Source organism: Protomyctophum parallelum (genome assembly GCF_964188405.1).
Source record: "Protomyctophum parallelum genome assembly, chromosome: 9".
NCBI classification, from domain to species: Eukaryota; Metazoa; Chordata; class Actinopteri; order Myctophiformes; family Myctophidae; genus Protomyctophum; species Protomyctophum parallelum.
The window spans coordinates 45,077,939-45,096,913 of NC_139706.1; the positions used below are offsets into that span (position 1 = coordinate 45,077,939).

Here is an 18,975-nt window from a genome sequence, read left to right on the forward strand (position 1 = left end):
CACAAAAAACATGCAGTAATCCTGGTCTCTATACTGCCTCCCCCTGGCCAGCCGGGGCGCCTGATGGAGGGGAAAGGAACTGGTTGGAATGACGTGTTCCTTCCACGTGCTACGTCCAACCAGGGAAACTCCCCCCTGTCAGGTGTAAAGGAGGCGGAGCTATTTGGGACACTCATGCATGCAAGGAAGCATATTATGAGTTCAAGTCCGTTGCTCTCCCCAGGTTGGTGGAGGGTGGTGTGTAGACTAGAGCCTAGGATCACATTAGATAATTGCAGGGTGAAAAATGGGTTACAAAATTGTGCGATAAAAATGATATTAAAATGCAGTGCTGTAGTGTTCCCTGCATTCTGGTTTTCTGGAAACTGGAAACCTCATATCTAAAAAATATAAATGATTAAAAGTAGCAGATCTACAAGCTCAAAACACGTCGCTTCCCGCCACATTTTGAGCTTGCACATCTGCTACTTTTGATGCTTTTGTGTGATGATGTAGTGTGATCAAGTAGGGCATTAATTTACGAAAAAACACAACATTTATCAGAGGTTTCTGCCTAACAGTAACTATATGCATTAATTTGGATGGCTCTACATTTCATTGGTTCAATATAGTAGTATTTTAAGAGATTATGATAAATCACCTACCTTCCATGAACATGATTATTCACCAAACTGTGTCTATAAAGTGTACATACTTTGTAATTGTAATTCCGGTTCTGTAATTACTAAGAGTTCCAATTTATATGTTTTCGTTTTACAATAACAGATATTTGTTTAATGTGAAAATAAAAACTAAAGAATATAGCATTGTCTCCCTCTCTCGTTCATTTGAGTCTAGAGTAGCCCATGCAGGCTATGCAGCACCATGCACACATGCACATGTAAATGTACGTATATATCCTCAATGTTTGTCACATCATTACATATCAATGTATTGGCCCATACATACCAGGACCCTGAGGTCGGCTGACAAGTTGCTCCTGACTGTGCCCACAACCAACTGCAGAGGCGCAACACGGACCGAACGCCAGGGGGGGATATAGAGCGGCGCCCCCGTCCCCCCGTCCCACCACCCTAGGGGTTTAGTGAGAAAACACCATGAAAACACTAATAAGCTAATCACCTGGGGGCCCACAAAAATAATTATGGGGACCCTATAGGCTTAGCTCTGCATGCATGGTCCATAGCCTAATGCACTTTGCTGCCGTTGGGGGGGGGGGGGTGTTTTGTGTAGAACGTTATAAATAATATGAATAACTAACATTAATGTTTATTGATAGGCCTGCCGCCTGCCTACTTTCGCAGGGGCACTGAACCTATGGCTCTGATAAGATCCTGCATCCTCTCGCCAAAGTCTCCAAAGGGGGGGGGGTCTTCCAATTCAATTTCAAGTTAAAGGAGCTTTATTGGCATGAGAGAACACGTGACATTGCCAAAGCAATCTTCCAATCAGCATGCACTGTCTGTGAGGTCTCAGGTCTGTCGTACGATGCAATTGTTCCGGTCACGATGGCTTGTTTTCATCATTCTACAGCCTGCCTGCCTGCCTGCCTGCCTGCCTGCCTGCCTGCCTGCCTGCCTGTCTGTCTGTCTGTCTGACTGACTGACTGCCGGTCTGCCTGTCTGTCTGCCTGCTCCGCGGGCGCAGGTCCAGAGACGTGCTCCATAACGGACTGCGCATCATCATCATCATCATCATCTCCTCTCCTCCACTGACCTCCTCTCCTCCTCTGTAAACATCTAAACAGAAATCCACTCTGATCTTGATCTGACGCAGATGTTGCAGCAAAGGGACCATTATTTTACAACAGGACAGTCTGTGGTGCAGCAGCGCCGAAGAGGCAGCTTTTACCGTATCTCTGCTTCTTGCCGGGAGGAGGCCTATAAGGCTAGCATTGATTACTTTCTTGATCATTTATTTTTCTATCACCATGAAAGACGTCGTCGGCACATATATGCTGCAGCTATTTGTCTCGACTCTATTGAAATGTCTTTGATGGTGGACGTCCCGCAGCCTTCATGATTTATGGTACCAAGTCCAACCCAGGAAACAACCGCAGGATGCTCCGGTGGTCGAGCGACTTATTTATTTATAGAGCTTCATCATCGGATCATATTTCATGAGATTTGGTACATAAACATAATTTCCTGGAAAAGGTAAGCGCACCGTCGTTGCACGTCGAATATTAACCATTTAATATTCGTCCTCATCAGCTCATCATTGCAGCAAATCTCTCTCTAGGCTAATGGAGCGGTTTGAATAATTGGAGATGCTATCTAATGCGTTGCTGCATGTCTGCATGTCATTTTAATCCGTCTCGATGCCACATGACCTCAATAGAAAGATGTAGCCGCCTAAGCCTAGCTTGTGCACAGTTGATCCAGTTGATATGGTTCTCTTCATTTAATGTTAAGAAAGGGTTATCACTTGTTTTGCATGAATAATGACTTTTAATTCTTCTCTCATCCAGGCAAATACACAAAAGTAGCTTTGGATCAAGACAAGCCTATCATTTATGTATTTGGACGAGTCTGTCTTTCTTTTGTATACAAAATGAAATAGCCTACCTACAGTATAATAGTCTTCCAAGGCTGACACAAAAGCATAATTATGGCTATTAACCCTGATCTGTCCAGTCCAGTCGCGGAGGAAAGTAGTATACTCTGTACTCTGAATTATAGGCCCTATTTATAGGCTACTTTACTTATTAATTACAATGTCACCATTTCACAATTTCTATCAAAATCGTTCAACATTTGCCAAACTTTTTTCTAAAACGTAGCTAAAACGTATACGCCATGGCTACTATACCCCAGCTGGGATGTAGGGTTGCAGAAGTATACAAATTGTACTTATATACAGTACATTAGCAAATACTGAAATTACTGCATGCACTGTAACATGACAAATGCATATACGGTAACTATGGGTGATGTCACAAAAGTATCAGGTCATTTCACCACACTGATTTAGATGTAAACCAGTAAACCTGTGATGTGACCATAATGAGTCTGTAAAGGGACAGATATCTCTCCTCGTGTGTGTGTGTTGTCTCCAGTGTGTGTAGGGTTAATTTATGAAGATACACCATCCTAAATGGAGCCACTAGAGGCGAAATGGTACACAAATCCAAATGGTCTCCTAAGTGGGTGCCGCCGTCTGGCAAATCTCTCGCAGTAGTCCTATGTTTACTGGCGCTAGTCCACGAGTGTGTTGCTGGGACAGAGAAAGATCCATACTAAAGTAGATTTATCTCTCTGAAAAAAGCCATTTTAGTACGAGAATCTTGGAAATATTGTGTGGCTTTGTGCATGGCGATCGCATCTAATATTTAGTTAGTGACTATGGGGCGGAAGCTGTGTTCACGTTCACTATCCAATTGGAAATAACGATAGACTCAAAACCGGCTTCCAGTCTCCTAATAAGGCAGCCTATAAGTGTCATGTCGTGCAAGTTGCAACGCCCATTTCCGTTGACAACACAGGTGATAGGCCCCCTCCCTTGTAGGGGCGTTTTTTATATTGTCAGCTAGAGAGGGACAGGATCATCATTCATCACACAGTATGCAGTTCAGCTTCATTGGAAAGTCTTCCTGGTAGCAAGCACTTTCCTATACATCCTACCTCCTCTCAGTGAGAGATGCACCCCCTATACTTCACACAGATACGGGAAGTAAACCGGAGATGGCATGTCTCTCTTTTTGTTGTTGTTGTCCTGGGCGCAGGTGCGAGGAAGGAGGCAAGGAGCAGCCATCATGGACACGGATGTCTCTCCTCTTCATGGGTGTGTGTTGCCTATGGTGTACATCAGGAGTGGGGAGGTCGGGGGCGTGGAGACGGCGGACAGCACCCTGACCAGGCAGATCCAGGCGGTGGACAGGAGCATGGTGTTCCTCAGGCAAGAACACCTCACCTTACTGCACGGCCTGCACATGGAGATCCTGTCCCTGCAGAAACGATGCTCCGGTAAGACACTCACTGACTACTACTGTACTTACTTGCAGCGCTGGATGGAACAGTTTCCTAAACAGTGGGTCGGTGGGACACATTTGTGGGTTGCGGAAACTTAAAAAAAAAAACATGAATTCAAAACGCTAATTAAAAATGATTTTAATGATGTTATTTAACGAAGAAATCAAAGAAATTCCAAAGATTTGAAAATAAGTTATGGAATTTATTTTTGAAGATGTAGTGAAAATAGCTCACAATGCGGATTGAGGCTATACGCGTTTGTGAGCTTGTAGATCTGTTATCTTCACTAGTTTGGGTCCCGTGCAAACCACGTTTGGGAACCACCACTTTACTATGGGTGTGTGTATGTGTGTGTGTGCGCGCGTGCGGCCGTGCGCCCCATGTGATGTGATAAGATTTTGATGTCCGGGACGCCAATCTACATTGTAAGATCCTCCGTGTTTAATGTTACTCTGAGAGTGTACCTGTAAGGGGTCCATTTGGTTCGATTGACATATTCCGCAGAGTTACTCCTAACTGTATCAGTCATTTAGCTGGGGACCCCTTGGAACCCCCTCCCCCCAAGGAACCCTTGCTCCCACATTGAGAACCCCTGACATAGGCTATACACTTGAGTTAGCAGCAGCTACAGTTTTAATAGACGAGACTGCAGGGCCATTAGAAAGCTGTCAGTGTCTGCTACTCTGCTGCATGTCTGTTGGACCATCCATCACACCCAATGAATGACTACATGCGCTGATGTCATCCTATAGTTCCTGAAGATTACATCATTTCCTGCTTATGGGTCATAATGGACATCCAGGCTTTCTGCTTTATTACGAGTCCTGCATGAATATCGTCGCTGTCGGGTGGAAACCTTGTATGTACAAATTAACCCATTCTGACCTGAGATCAGATTCATACGAGGTTTCCGCCGGACACACACTGGTCTGATGAACCCATTCTGACCTGAGATCAGATTCTGAAAATGTCAGTCGTTCTTCGATTTTTCTAAAAATAGCAGACCTACAAGTTCGTATCGCGCCACTCGGTGGCGCGATATGAGCTTGTAGATCTGCTATTTTTAAATAGCTAAAGCATAACATGATGCCGACACCAAAATGGGTGCCCGTTCAGAATGGGTTAAACAGTTACTTCTCAGGAAATGGGAAAAAACGTGAATGTGTATGTTTCTATGATGAAGGCATAATGTCCAAACGTGTCTGAAATATATAATATGGTAACTTTCTTTGGTACTTCTTTCCACCTCTGTGGATTCCATCTTATTGAGTTAACCCATTTAGGCCTGAAAAAATATTCTAAATCCTCCAGTTTTCTGCAATAAATATTTTCACGATTAAAAAAAAAAGAGCAGACCTACAAGTTCTGAGCTTGTAGATCTGCTATTTTTCAATAGCTAAAGCATAACATAATGCTAACACCAAAAGGGGTTCGCGCCCAAAATGGGTTAACCTTATCAGCTGAGCACCCAATCGGCCAAAGATATAGGCTCCAGTTTCAGTAGTTATTATATACTCACATGATTTTGTTAATACTATTTTCATTGGTTTAATATTCATAAAACCCACAGACCTATCCACTTTACAGACTTACTGTATCACACACGCTGTGAGCTTGTAGATGTGCTATCTTTGCTACTTTTGTCCGACACTCTTGTAAGGTGAAGTAGGGCGTTTGAAATGTGAGAAGAATAAACAACTGAAATATGGAGATACAAGGTTTCTGCCCGACAGCAACGAAATGCAAGCCAGTGCACAGCACAAATATAGCATCAGTCAATCAATAAATCATACATAATCCATTTACACAAAGTAATGTATTGGTAACCTATACAAATTCCACTGTTCTATATGGACAGGCGGGCGGACGGGCGAGTGGGCAGGCGGGCGGGCGGACGGACGGACGGACGGACGGACGGTCGAACGACTCAGATCTGGTGTCAGTTGACACTGTCCACTGTCCTCCACAATTACATCTGGTCAAAAAGCCTGTATGTGTAGGCCCTGTAGGGTAAAGTGTCAAGGGAAATATTTTGGTTAAAACAAAAGGTTTTTTGTTAGGGCGGCTGTGGCTCAGGAGGTATAGCAGGTCGTCCAATGATCCCTGGGTCGGTGGTTCGAATCCCGGCTCCTCCTGTCCACATGTCGAAGTGTCCTTGGGCAAGACACTGAACCCCACACTGCCTCCAATGAGTCGGTCGGTGTAAGCTTGCCACCATTGGTGTGTGAATGTGGGAAGTGAGGACGCTGGCGTCGACTGTTCGCCACTTCACCTCCCAATGTATGAATTAATGAACCATTGTAAAGCACTTGCAAAAGTGCTATAAAAATGCAATTCATTATAAAAATGCAATTCATTATTTGTTAAAAGGTTCAAGTATTCTGATGGTAATCGTTAATATAGACTAGTGTTTGTTCAGTCTCCCTGTCTTTGCAGCTCTTTAATAAACAGAAAATACATGTTTATGTGGGTGGCCAAATTTCAGCCAATGAGGAGAGAGTACCCATTTATTTAACTTCAATGTTATATTGTCTGCTTGTTTCTTTGTGTCATCAGACTCATCACTTCCAATTGCAGCTGTTTATCTTTTATACTAATAATAATGAATTCTCTCTCCTGATTTATATCCCGACATTTGAGAACTACTATTCAGGAGGCATTTGTAGAATCAGCCTTAATGGGTTAATGTAGCCAAAGGCCAATGGAAACATTCCATTGTAAACCAGCCCAGCCAGAGTGGGTACTGGGTAGTCAACCTGTACTGTACTGTACTCTGGGAATGGGAAGCCATGTGCTGGGCAAAGCAGAAGAAGCAATTCCCACACACAACTCACAGGGACTTAGAAACTAGAAAATACTCCATTTCACTAACTAGCAAAGTACTGCTTTGAAATGGTCACTGGTGGAGCTGTCCAGGGTCCTGAACAGGTGAACTCTGCTGCAGTACTCAAGTAGATTAGGCCAGCGGCCACAACTGTAGAATGATTGTGTGTGGGGGGCTGCACAGTGTGCGCGCGCAATGCACGCACGCAAAAGATTTGTGGGTTCTTAAAATGCATGTTATATAATACGTTATACAGTAATGAGCAGGATAATACGTATACGTACGGAAAATAGAATAGTTTCTGCCCGACAGAGATGAAATACAGACTGGCAGACTGGCTAATCAGATTTTGAGCCACATTTTCTAGGTGGTTTGAAATGGGTTCAAATCGGAAGATGTGTCTCAGTTTTAACACTGAAAACTGATTATTATTTTTACGCTGAAAGTAGCAGTTTTGTAAATGCTGCTACAAAGGGAGTGAGCCCGGCATAAGAACAAGCTAGGAATTATTTCTGTGTTTAAAAGAAAAAGAAAGCTGTTTCAGGGTTTTGTGTTCGTACTGTATCCATCTCTGCAGCTGTGGATGCACATGTCAATCAATACTTTACTGGCAGTCAGCTTGTCTGTCTGTCTGTCTGTCTGTCTGTCTGTCTGTCTGTCTGTCTGTCTGTCTGTCTGTCTTTTTGGCGTTTTGACTTATCATTGTCCCATGCAGGTCTCTGTCTGTCTGTCTGTCTGTCTGTCTGTCTGTCTGTCTGTCTGTCTGTCTGTCTGTCTGTCTGTCTGTCTGTCTGTCTGTCTGTCTGTCTGTCTCACTGTCACTCACATAAACCTAAAGTGTCTCTTCCTCCTGTGTTTCTCAGAGCTGACTACGGAGTACGAGGTGAAGCCTCCAGGCAGGAGCCAAATCGGTACGTCACAAGATGTTTCTGTCTATTACTGTGCTGCTGTACATAGTGCATGCTGCTGCTGACTGCATGCATACTGTACCTCTCACTTCTTATCAGGGTGAATGTGAGATGAGCAGCATGGCCTGAAATGGTTTTTAACCCATTCTGACCTGAGATCAGATTCATACGAGGTTTCCGCCGGACACACACTGGTCCTGATGAACCCATTCTGACCTGAGATCAGATTCTAAAAATGTCAGTCGCTCTTCGATTTAAAAAAAATAGCAGACCTACAAGCTCGTATCGCGCCACTCGGTGGCGCGATATGAGCTTGTAGATCTGCTATTTTTAAATAGCTAAAGCATAACATGATGCTAACACCAAAATGGGTGCCCGGTCAGAATGGGTTAAAAAGGGCCACTTTAGTCAAGCATAGCGAAAATAGAAGATCCACAAGAACGCGTCACGCAGATCGTCCATTTTCAGTATAAGTTATTATAAGTAAGAATAATACAGCCTTTCCCGGAGATACGGCATGTATTTTATACACAGAGCAGAGAGCAATTCTTTCAACATAAAATGCTGCATTGACCTTCAGGAGGAGAGTTTGGAAAAGGCAATTCTCCTGAATTCTGCCTTTGGTTAAGGCATGGAAAGGGGGCATTTACCTTTCTTTTATCATAGTAGTAGTATGTCGGAGAGGCTAAAGCGGGACGCACACTCCAGTTTTTAAGTGATAACCTACTCACTGCGGTGGTTGGTAAAACTACTGTACAACATGATGTCACACCGCGGTTATAATCGACTCACCGCTCACTCCAACACATCTCTCTGTTTTTACTAACAACCTTAAAGGTGAGTAGCTTATCACCAAAAACTGTAGTATGCGTGGGCCTTTATTGTGGGTATCAGCCAGAGCATGCAGGGAGTCTATCCCCGTTCAATGTGCTTGCGCTGAGGTGGAGCGGATGGATGTATTCGGCATACAACCATGCGGTGGTATTTGGTATTAGAATATTTTGAGTTGATCATTAAGGGAAAAAGCCTGCTTCTCACATAACCTAGATGGGTCTTCAACGTTTTTCAGGCCACAGAGCCCTTTAGCTGAGACAGAGATGAAGCAGGGACCCCCCACTACATACTGTATACAATTGTGTTGCAGACTTTTTCATAGACTCCATAGATAGCTTCATAGACTTGTTTGACAGCACTATATTATATCATCAGTGTTGTGTAAATTCATGTTTTGTAATGTTGTTGGATTCATATGTTAACTCTATCTCTACCACTAGCTGTTAGCATAAACCCCAGTTCCCAGTGCCAGCATACAGATTCACTTTAAAAGCCCCCCCCGCCCGCCCCGCCCCCCTCCCACACACTCGCTACATACACTCGCTACATAGTATACACTCGCTATATACACTCGCTACACACACTCGCTACACACACTCGCTACACACACTCGCTACATAGTATACACTCGCTATATACACTCGCTACACACACTCGCTACACACACTCGCTACACACACTCGCTACATAGTATACACTCGCTATATACACTCGCTACACACACTCGCTACACACACTCGCTACACACACTCGCTACATAGTATACACTCGCTATATACACTCGCTACACACACTCGCTACACACACTCGCTACACACACTCGCTACATACACTCGCTACATAGTATACACTCGCTATATACACTCGCTACACACACTCGCTACACACACTCGCTACACACACTCGCTACATACACTCGCTACACACACTCACTACATACACTCGCTACATACACTCGCTACACACACTCGCTACACACACTCGCTACACACACTCGCTACATACACTCGCTACATAGTATACACTCGCTATATACACTCGCTACACACACTCGCTACATACACTCGCTACACACACTCACTACACACACTCGCTACATACACTCGCTACACACACTCGCTACACACACTCGCTACACACACTCGCTACACACACTCGCTACATACACTCGCTACACACACTCGCTACACACACTCGCTACACACACTCGCTACACACACACTCGCTACATACACTCGCTAGACACACTCGCTACACACACTCGCTACACACACTCGCTACACACACTCACTACATACACTCGCTACATACACTCGCTACACACACTCGCTACACACACTCGCTACACACACTCGCTACACACACTCGCTACATACACTCGCTACACACACTCGCTACACACACTCTCTACACACACTCGCTACAAATTGGAACAAGCACACACTGTTTACCTTTGGTCAGAAGCTTTTACATGTCGGCAGCGTCGCGGTACAAAGGCACAAATTAAATCCGAAATGGACAGCGATCCTGGAGTCAGACGTTTGAAAATCCTGCTTTCAACTGGTTTGCACTATGATTATATTTGCAATCCCATAGTTGGAACGGTGGGGCGTTACTATAGAAACCCGACCAATGTTATATGTAAAAGCTTCCGTAGGCCTCAACCATTATATAGACAGAGTATGACCTGGGATATGTTTAGTGGGACAATATTTAGTGAACTTGACCGTTCACTCTGTACTTGGTATGCAATGTTATTTCTTTCCCTTTACACAAAACCTTTTTGCAGAGAATAGCAGAGGTTAGGGACGGGTTCAAGTGGTTAAAAAAACAATCCTATGACAAAGATTGTGAGGACCTGAGGACCCCCTAGGAGTCAACTAGAAAACCCCTGACCTAGAAGATAGAGTTGGTTATTGGTTCTAAATGTCGCTCTCGATATATCTTTCGGTCAATTGCCCAGCCCTACTCCTCATATGCAAGGAGCAGGGAGAGCATTTGGGACACTGCAGCCACTGTGTTGTGTTGGTTGAGGGGGATGGGGGTTTGGGGGTGCAGATGGAGTTCATCAGCCATTGAGACCTCCTTTTTATACCCACAAACAAAGCTCAGACCATCATCCCCCTCTTCTTCCAGTCCCTCACCACAGATTACGAACACCCCCCCCTCCCCCCCCGTTTCCCATCCACCCTGGCACATTGATCCATGCCATTTTTCTTTCCCTGCTCTCATTTGCCTAGGGGACCCAGCGGGGGAATCAAGTTACCGTCTGTTAGAGAGAGAGAGAGAGAGAGAGAGAGAGAGCTTGTGTGTGTGTAAGGGGGAGTGGTAGAGAGAGGAGAATGGTACAACAGCGTAACAGGAGACAAGACGACATAATGGGGTGATCAGACATAGAGAGAGACGTAAGAGTACTGGAGAGAAAACACTCACAGGGAGGGAGAGAGAGAGAGAGAGAGAGAGAGAGAGGCATACTATGAACGTCGGAGCTGGCGCGGTCTAGCAGTGGTTCTCAACGTTTTTAGGCAGAAACTGGACAATATAATCATATTTGAACTGGGGACCCCCACCCCGTTTTGTTTGACCCGGTTACACAGATACATATTGTGAAAATAGCTGCTGTATTGTGAATACTAGCTCACACCGCCTCACAATTCGAGGCGTTGTAGGCTTTCTTATATTACACTGGGCGTCCCGACCCACAGGTTGAGAACCACTGGTCTAGTTACGATATGACCTCACCTCACCATGACTGCTGCTGAGAACAGCAGCACACATGGGCTGTCCTGTGATGGATGGATGGATGGATGGATGGATGGATGGATGGATGGATGGATGGATGGATGGATAAGGCAGAGGAGGGATGGAGAGAGGAAGAGAAAGAGAGGTGGCACATTAGAAAGAAAGAGCTGCCTGGGAGATATAAAACAACTTCATCAGCGTACATGGTGTACTCTGAATGGTGTGATTGGTGATAACCAAAACAATCACACCCGTGTGAAATGAGGGGCACTCTTATCATCTTACAACATGATGATGTAAAACAAACATTGAGACAAAACTAATATTAAATTCTCTTTATTGTCAATGGCGTTTTTAAAACAAACATTTAACTAAAAACAAACATTAAGCCTGTATATAGGAGGAGCCCCTCAATAAAACACCACCCTGTCTCCACACACAAGCACAATACATTCCACTCTACACCTGATCAACACACACACACATCTGGTCTCTGCACATTAGCGTTTCCCAAGCTTATGTCTTTGGCTGTCTGCCTGGACAGCCTGGTCATTCATATGCTTGATTGTCCAGGTTCTCAAAATGTGATGTGTTTGTGTGAGCTTGTAAACTGGCTAAAACAATGACGTTTTACTGTATTATTACCTAAATTATTATTACTTGCGCAAGCAGAGCACGCAAGTAATAGTTTTCGTCCAGGGCGATGTTTGAGGCGTATGCACCGCGCCAGCGTATGACGTAATGACTACTTGTGCTTGATATGGCAGTGGTGTCAGATTACATACATGTATACATAGGGGCATTACCTTTAATCCTCCCGACACTAAAACATTATCGTCATTACGACACCATCGAATGTGGTGCGCCACCTTGATCTCCATTCGGCCTGAATGACCTGTTTGCTAGCGGCAGGGTCAAGACACCAGAAGTAGCTGTGTCAGCCCAGTGCCCATGCACTGACTCAGGGATTTTCCTCTCCGTCTCTGGGGGACTTTATACTGAAATAGAATATTAGTGAGGGAGAGACTGCACTGCTATGGTACAGTAGACGTACAGTATATGAGTTAATGATCCCATTTGAGAAGTGCACTGGTGCAATACAGCTGCGTCTATAGTGGCCGCCTCTGAGTCTGCATTGCATCTCGCAATGCGTGCTATTATTGCATCCAGGCCTGACAAATACAAATACCTCAATATTGTGATGTGATCGTGTTGGGACAATGTCAATTTTCGTTTTTTAAGCTTATAACAATCAACTGAGGATTTTGAAAACACTCATGCCATATCATGATATTACAATTCCCAAATCCCAGATGATATCCAGTCTGATATCACACTATCAATACATTACGAATGGTGCAGATATACAATGGTGAACATTTTGGAAAAATCATCAAAGGAATTCGTAGGATCGGCCTCAGGTCTCAATGGGTTAACACACTGACAAACTGTCCAACGTCATGCCAACAAATGGAACGTCCACCTCCCACTGTCCCACACACACCTACCCAGTACCCACTGTCCCACACACACCTCACATACCCAGTACCCACTGTCCAACACACACCTCACATACCCAGTACCCACTGTCCCACACACACCTAACATACCCAGTACCCACTGTCCAACACACACCTCACATACCCAGTACCCACTGTACCACACACACCTCACATACCCAGTACCCACTGTCCAACACACACCTCACATACCCACTGTCCCACACACACCTCACATACCCAGTACCCACTGTCCCACACACACCTCACATACCCACTGTCCCACACACACCTCACATACCCATTGTCCCACCTCGCATATCCACACGTAATGGAGGCAGTTGGCAGCACTCACGCTTTAGTTGTGAGAGTTTGCTCCAGTGCATTCCTTCTTCCACCATCTTCCATGCATGGTAAAGACTCTCTCCTCTTCCCAGGACTAACCATTAAGCTTCAGTGTTGCCAATGCCCGGCGTTCTATTGGTGCAACGTCCTGGGCGCTTTAGGCTGGACACAGTTCAGCTCTTGGAGAGGAGGGCTGGTCATTTGATCCTCCTGATCGTTGCACAGAAGGCGTTCCCTGTGGACATGACCTCTAATGGATTTGACTTTTTGACCGCCCACTTACTGGCCAAAGCACTTTCTCTCTACCCTGCCTGTTTAGCTTTCTCAAATACAAGTAGTTTGATCCTTATTCTGGGGGGAACATTAATGTTTGCCAAAAGAATAGCTGATCTACAAGCTCACAAGGTGTCAGAGTACAGTTGTAACACAAGTCTGGTTCTCTGAGACTAGAGGGTTACTTTAAACACTTAGGCATCTTTTAGCAAAGACTGCCTAACGACAACAATGCTGGCGTAACTAAAACATTAGCTCGCATACGTTGCAGTATTGCACCTTGTGGATGTGGACATTTTCACACCGGCATGCTTTCATGCTTCAATGCTGTTTACTGTACAGTACATATTGAGTGGTGCTAGCCACTCCTATTACCTGTCTGTCTGTCTGTCTGTCTGTCTGTCTGTCTGTCTGTCTGTCTGTCTGTCTGTCTGTCTGTCTGTCTGTCTGTCTGTCTGTCTGTCTGTCTGTCTGTCTGTCTGTCTGTCTGTCCGTCCGTCCGTCCGTCCGTCCGTCCGTCCGTCCGTCCGTCCGTCCGTCCGTCCGTCCGTCCGTCCGTCCGTCCGTCCGTCCGTCCGTCCGTCCGTCCGTCCGTCCGTCCGTCCGTACGTCCGTACGTCCGTACGTACGTACGTACGTACGTACGTACGTATGTACGTATGTACGTCCGTACGTACATACGTACGTACGAATGAGCATTAAGCACGGAAGTACCACCGCTGGATGGCACTGTTGCGCAGCGTCACACACACACACACACACACACACAGGCCAGGGAGGAGTACAGTACAGTACAGTACAGTACAGTACAGTACAGTACAGTACAGTACAGTACAGTACAGTACAGTACAGTACAGTACAGTACAGTACAGTACAGTACAGTACAGTACAGTACCACTCACTTCAGGTGGGTCTGATTTTTTCTATTTGATTAGTAATCGTTTATGATGTTGTTTACATTTATTGTATGTTTGTCTGCCACTAAATGTTTCTTTAATTTGAATACTCAGGACCCCAATGGACACAAGCCATAGTGCTTTCTTGGGTTCTATCCTTTTAGGATTGTATTTGTATTAAACTGTACTCTTTTTTGCAAACTGTTAATAAAGTATTCAATCAATCAATCAATCAATCAATCAATCAATCAATCAATCAATCAATTCAGAACATGTGCACAAAAACAGACAAATGTTTTAAATGGTTCTTTGAATGAATTAAAACCAAAAGCTCGAAACATTTTGACGCTTTGTGAGCTTATATAATGGCTATTTTTTAAATTGTGCCAACATCTTTCGTGGTTAAATCTGATAGTAAATGGACTCGTAAGGGTATACTCTCATTTCCAATGGGAATTGTTGGAGAAAGTGGGGATTTTTCCGAGCAGTCAGGCTTACGGAAGGCCTTTGCCGACATATCATCTATTCTAAATGGTCTGTGAGCCTTGACTGTATGACCCAATCATATTATGACCGTGTGCCATATGGCCTTGGAGCTGGCTGGCGCCATTGAGTGCTGCTGACGTGGCTACAGTATTGCTTACAGCAGAATGATACATACTGACTTCAGGATCACATACTGTGTAGATAGAAAGAGCTTTATTGATCCCCAGGGAAACAAAGAGTTCGGTTTACTCTGCTTATGTCTCTGTCTGCACAGTGTGTGTGTGTGTGTGTGTGTGTGTGTGTGTGTGTGTGTGTGTGTGTGTGTGTGTGTGTGTGTGTGTGTCTTTTTTCCTGCTCAAATCTCTTCACAATAATAGCAGATCGATACAGGCTCACAACTTGTAGAACTTAGTATTTCTTTTTGGAACAGTTTTCTTATATGACATCTATACCATTTGCCTATGGGAGTTTCAATACAGACAAAACGTGACCCAGGGGTAGTGGGAGTGACGTCAGAACCTCGGTATAACACATTATGTTTAATCGTACGTTTTTTCTATGTCGTGTTTCCCCAGAGTTGCAGGAGGAGGAGGAGCTCCTGGAGGTCCGCTGCCGCGACGTGGAGACCCGCCTGGCGGAGCAGCACTGCGCCCTGGGAGAGATGCGCAAGGAGCTGAGCCACAAGGGCTCGCTGGTGGGCGCCCTCAGGGCCACGCTCAAGGAGAAGGAGCGCCGCTTCCTGGAGGAGCTCAAGCGTCGCAGCCACCGCTCCACGGCGCTCAACTCTGAGCTGCAGAAGCAGACGGAGTCGGCCGCGTACCTCTCCTTCCAGCTGCACGCCGCCAGGCAGAAGCTGCACCAGCAGCGCATGCTGCAGAGGCAGGGACTCTTAGCCAGGGCCAGCAACAGCCACCAGGGAGCGCCCCAGTACAGATCCAACAGCCACCAGGGAGGGCCCCAGTACAGATCCAACAGCCACCAGGGAGGGCCCCAGTACAGGGCCGAGCAGCCCTGTTCCATAACCCCACAGTGGCTCTCGCCAGCGGCCTCCCCGTGCTCCTCGCCGGTGGTGGTCAAGCCCAAGCGCAGGAGCGCAAGGTCGGCCTCCGGGCACCTGAGGGTGGAGCGCTCCAGGGAGTGCGTTCCCATGGAGAGGGTGACGGGTCCTGCAGAGCCCACGGCCATGCCGGACCCCGCTCTGTTCCTGCACCCGAGCAGGAGGCCCAGGGCCCGGTCCAGGCACTCTCCAGCTCAGAGACGCCCCCCTCTGGCCGTGGAGAGGGAGGATGGAGAGGAGGGGGGTGGAGAAGGGCCGGTGACACCCCAAGACGGAGCACCCAGGCTGTTGTCTGCCGTCACGGCACCCCCTGCTGCTGAGGCCCAGGCAGAATAGCAGCTTTAATGGAGCACTTCACCCATTTTTTAAACCGCATCTTCATTTAATTTGTCCTTTACTAATGCTCGTTGTAAAATAGCAGCACCATTTCTGTCTGCTCACTCTACCTCTCATTGGCAGGCTTAGCAGGCTATGGACATTTCAGATACCTGCCTTCAAATGATCGGTGGGACGTCCAAGCTAATAGAAACTGCAGCCTTTCTCATCCTGGAAAGTTAAGGTCCACGCATACTCTTATTACTGTGGCTTCAGTGATGTCATGTTGTAGTTTTCCAACCACCGTCCGCAGTGAGTAGTTTATCATGTAAAACTGGTGTATCATGTAAAACTGGCCCTTTAGCACGCTGAAATAGAAGCCAGTGTTCTTCTATTAACAACAAAAATGTTTGAAAACTTGTTTGAAATGTCCAATCCTGCCTACCAATGATGGTTTCTGAACTGTCCACAGCTCGTCCTCTGCAACACAGAGTGACTAGACAGAGATGGTGCCATCTTATGATGAACGTTATTTAGGACCAATTATATAACAATAAGGTTGGAAACGGTTGAATGCTCCTTTACCTTGGATCAGAACACTGTCCTGAGTAGTTGCTCACATTGTTAATGCTGTTATTGTCCTGCACCTTTACTACATTGATACCAAGACCGATTTTAGCTTTTTAAATCATATACAGTTATTGCCAAGAAGTTTTTATTTTTATTTTTATTTTCATAGCACTCTTGGACTTGGAAAAATAACAAAATAACAAAAAATACATATATTAAAAAATAATTGCTTGTAGCAAAACTCAATATGGGGTCATGACTCATACGTAAGTCTTGTAAAAATTGTGAAATGTAAGCAAATTATTTGTTTACACTGGTGTCCACTTGCTCTATACATTATCCACTTAAACCCCAGTATCCATATTCTGAGACAACCTTTGCAGGAAATTGGCTATTTTCGGCAAAGATATTTATTTTCACATTTGGGGCAGCCATTTTAGGCAGAGCAACCAACTGTGTCTTTCAGGGTCAACCATAAATCAACCCTCACTGACTCACAGCTCAATGTGTGAAGGTTAGTTCAGGGGGTCCCAAACTGTTCTGCTGAATGTAAAACGTGTAGGTTAATTCAGGGGGTCCCAAAGTGAGAGGCACTGCAGAGCAAGTCGTTAGGTGTAATAGGCGAGTGAGACGCCGTGTCGAACGTTGCGATGGGCATTACAGCAGACTCAGTGCCATTCAAGTTATGTAACCATTGTAACGAACGGACAGAATCGCAAATTATGCCCCCCCCCCCCCCCAGCTCTGAGCAATTAGTTCCTTACCAGGGGGAAAATGGTAAAGGCGCTTTACAGAGATTGTGCATTACATTCACCCATTCACACACACATTCACAGATGCCAAGGGGGAAACCATGCAAGGCACCAACCTGCACATCGGGAGCAATTAGGGGTTCAGTGTCTTGCTCAAGGACACTTTGACACTAACTCTAGGGGAAGCCCGGGTTTGAACCTTGCGGTTCCCATCCGATCACTAGCTCTACCCCTGAGCCATGACTACCGCCCCGCGGGCAGTGCTGTTCTCCTGGAATGTGACGCATGACTAGGGGCGAAGCAGCTCCATGTTGGTCACAGAAGGGGGTATCGTCAATTGTGTGTGGGATCGGGGAGGGAAAGCCCGGCAGTCTCCCCCAGGACCCAAGTTTACAAAATCCATTGTGAACTATTAATCACTTATGAATCAAGCCCTATTTTCAAGAATAGTGGGGGAGGAAAGGCAACCTACAAACTCGACCGAGGTAGTGTTGAGAACTCGCAGATTAGGTAGTTTTCACAATTTGATGTTTTGAAACATTTTTGAGGGGGGGTCATAATCCTAATTCCAGATCTGATAGATGAAAATAAACTACAGCTCCCTCCACTGGCAGCTGGGGGGAGTTGCATGGTAAAGCCTTTTTTGGTACCAAGTTCTACCAACAGAAGAACAAGCACTGTCAGATTTTATTTTCTGTGTTGCAATAACAGTAACAGGAAGCTTTAATCTAAACCTTTACCCAACAATACAGTGGCCTCGTAAAAGATCAGAGTATTGTTATTAAAGTATGTAGGCTAGGCTATACCTCTCTGAGTTACCCTCTGAGTTAATGGCTATTTATGAAGCTGTGAATGATTTGGGCTACATTATGTATGTACATTATGTAACCCTAACCCTTTTATGTTTTATTCACATGGACATGATTTTACTTTTGAAATACAAAAATGGGGAAAAAGTAAAAAAAAAAAATGGCACTATATTGTGATATGGAGGTACCTGGACAAAAATATTGTGATATTTGATATTGTCCCAGGCCTATAAAGTCACTTGCTGGTTCCAGGTGTTTCATTTTAGCTTTTAGGTGTGGTTTGTGTGCTCTATACTACCCCAGGGGTTCTCACCCTTTAGGTGTGGTTTGTGTGCTCTATACTACCCCAGGGGTTCTCACCCTTTAGGTGTGGTTTGTGTGCTCTATACTACACCAGGGGTTCTCACCCTTTAGGTGTGGTTTGTGTGCTCTATACTACCCCAGGGGTTCTCACCCTTTAGGTGTGGTTTGTGTGCTCTATACTACCCCAGGGGTTCTCACCCTTTAGGTGTGGTTTGTGTGCTCTATACTACACCAGGGGTTCTCACCCTTTAGGTGTGGTTTGTGTGCTCTATACTACCCCAGGGGTTCTCACCCTTTAGGTGTGGTTTGTGTGCTCTATACTACACCAGGGGTTCTCACCCTTTAGGTGTGGTTTGTGTGCTCTATACTACCCCAGGGGTTCTCACCCTTT

The 18,975-nt window shown here is 45.4% G+C and overlaps 2 protein-coding genes across 2 annotated transcripts in view; both read left to right on the forward strand.

Moving 5' to 3' along the window:
- LOC310864877 (lissencephaly-1 homolog A-like) overlaps nucleotides 1–18,975 on the forward strand; it is a 296,805-nt gene that overhangs the window by 165,507 nt on the left and 112,323 nt on the right. The window lies entirely within an intron of this gene.
- Nucleotides 1,684–16,177, forward strand: ccdc92ba (coiled-coil domain containing 92Ba). The gene is made up of 4 exons (XM_083774100.1): nucleotides 1,684–2,156; nucleotides 3,725–3,965; nucleotides 7,659–7,706; nucleotides 15,354–16,177. Exons 2-4 carry the CDS (start codon nucleotides 3,755–3,757, stop codon nucleotides 16,169–16,171), a joined length of 1,077 nt encoding a protein of 358 aa, XP_083630226.1. The 5' UTR covers nucleotides 1,684–2,156; nucleotides 3,725–3,754; the 3' UTR covers nucleotides 16,172–16,177.

Excerpts from the sequence above, each read along its gene's own strand:
- ccdc92ba (XM_083774100.1), top strand. The coding sequence starts at position 3,755 with ATGGACACGGATGTCTCTCCTCTTCATGGGTGTGTGTTGCCTATGGTG. Across the intron at positions 3,966-7,658 it reads CCTGCAGAAACGATGCTCCG|AGCTGACTACGGAGTACGAG; the intron begins GTAAGACACTCA and ends TGTGTTTCTCAG. Across the intron at positions 7,707-15,353 it reads TCCAGGCAGGAGCCAAATCG|AGTTGCAGGAGGAGGAGGAG; the intron begins GTACGTCACAAG and ends GTGTTTCCCCAG.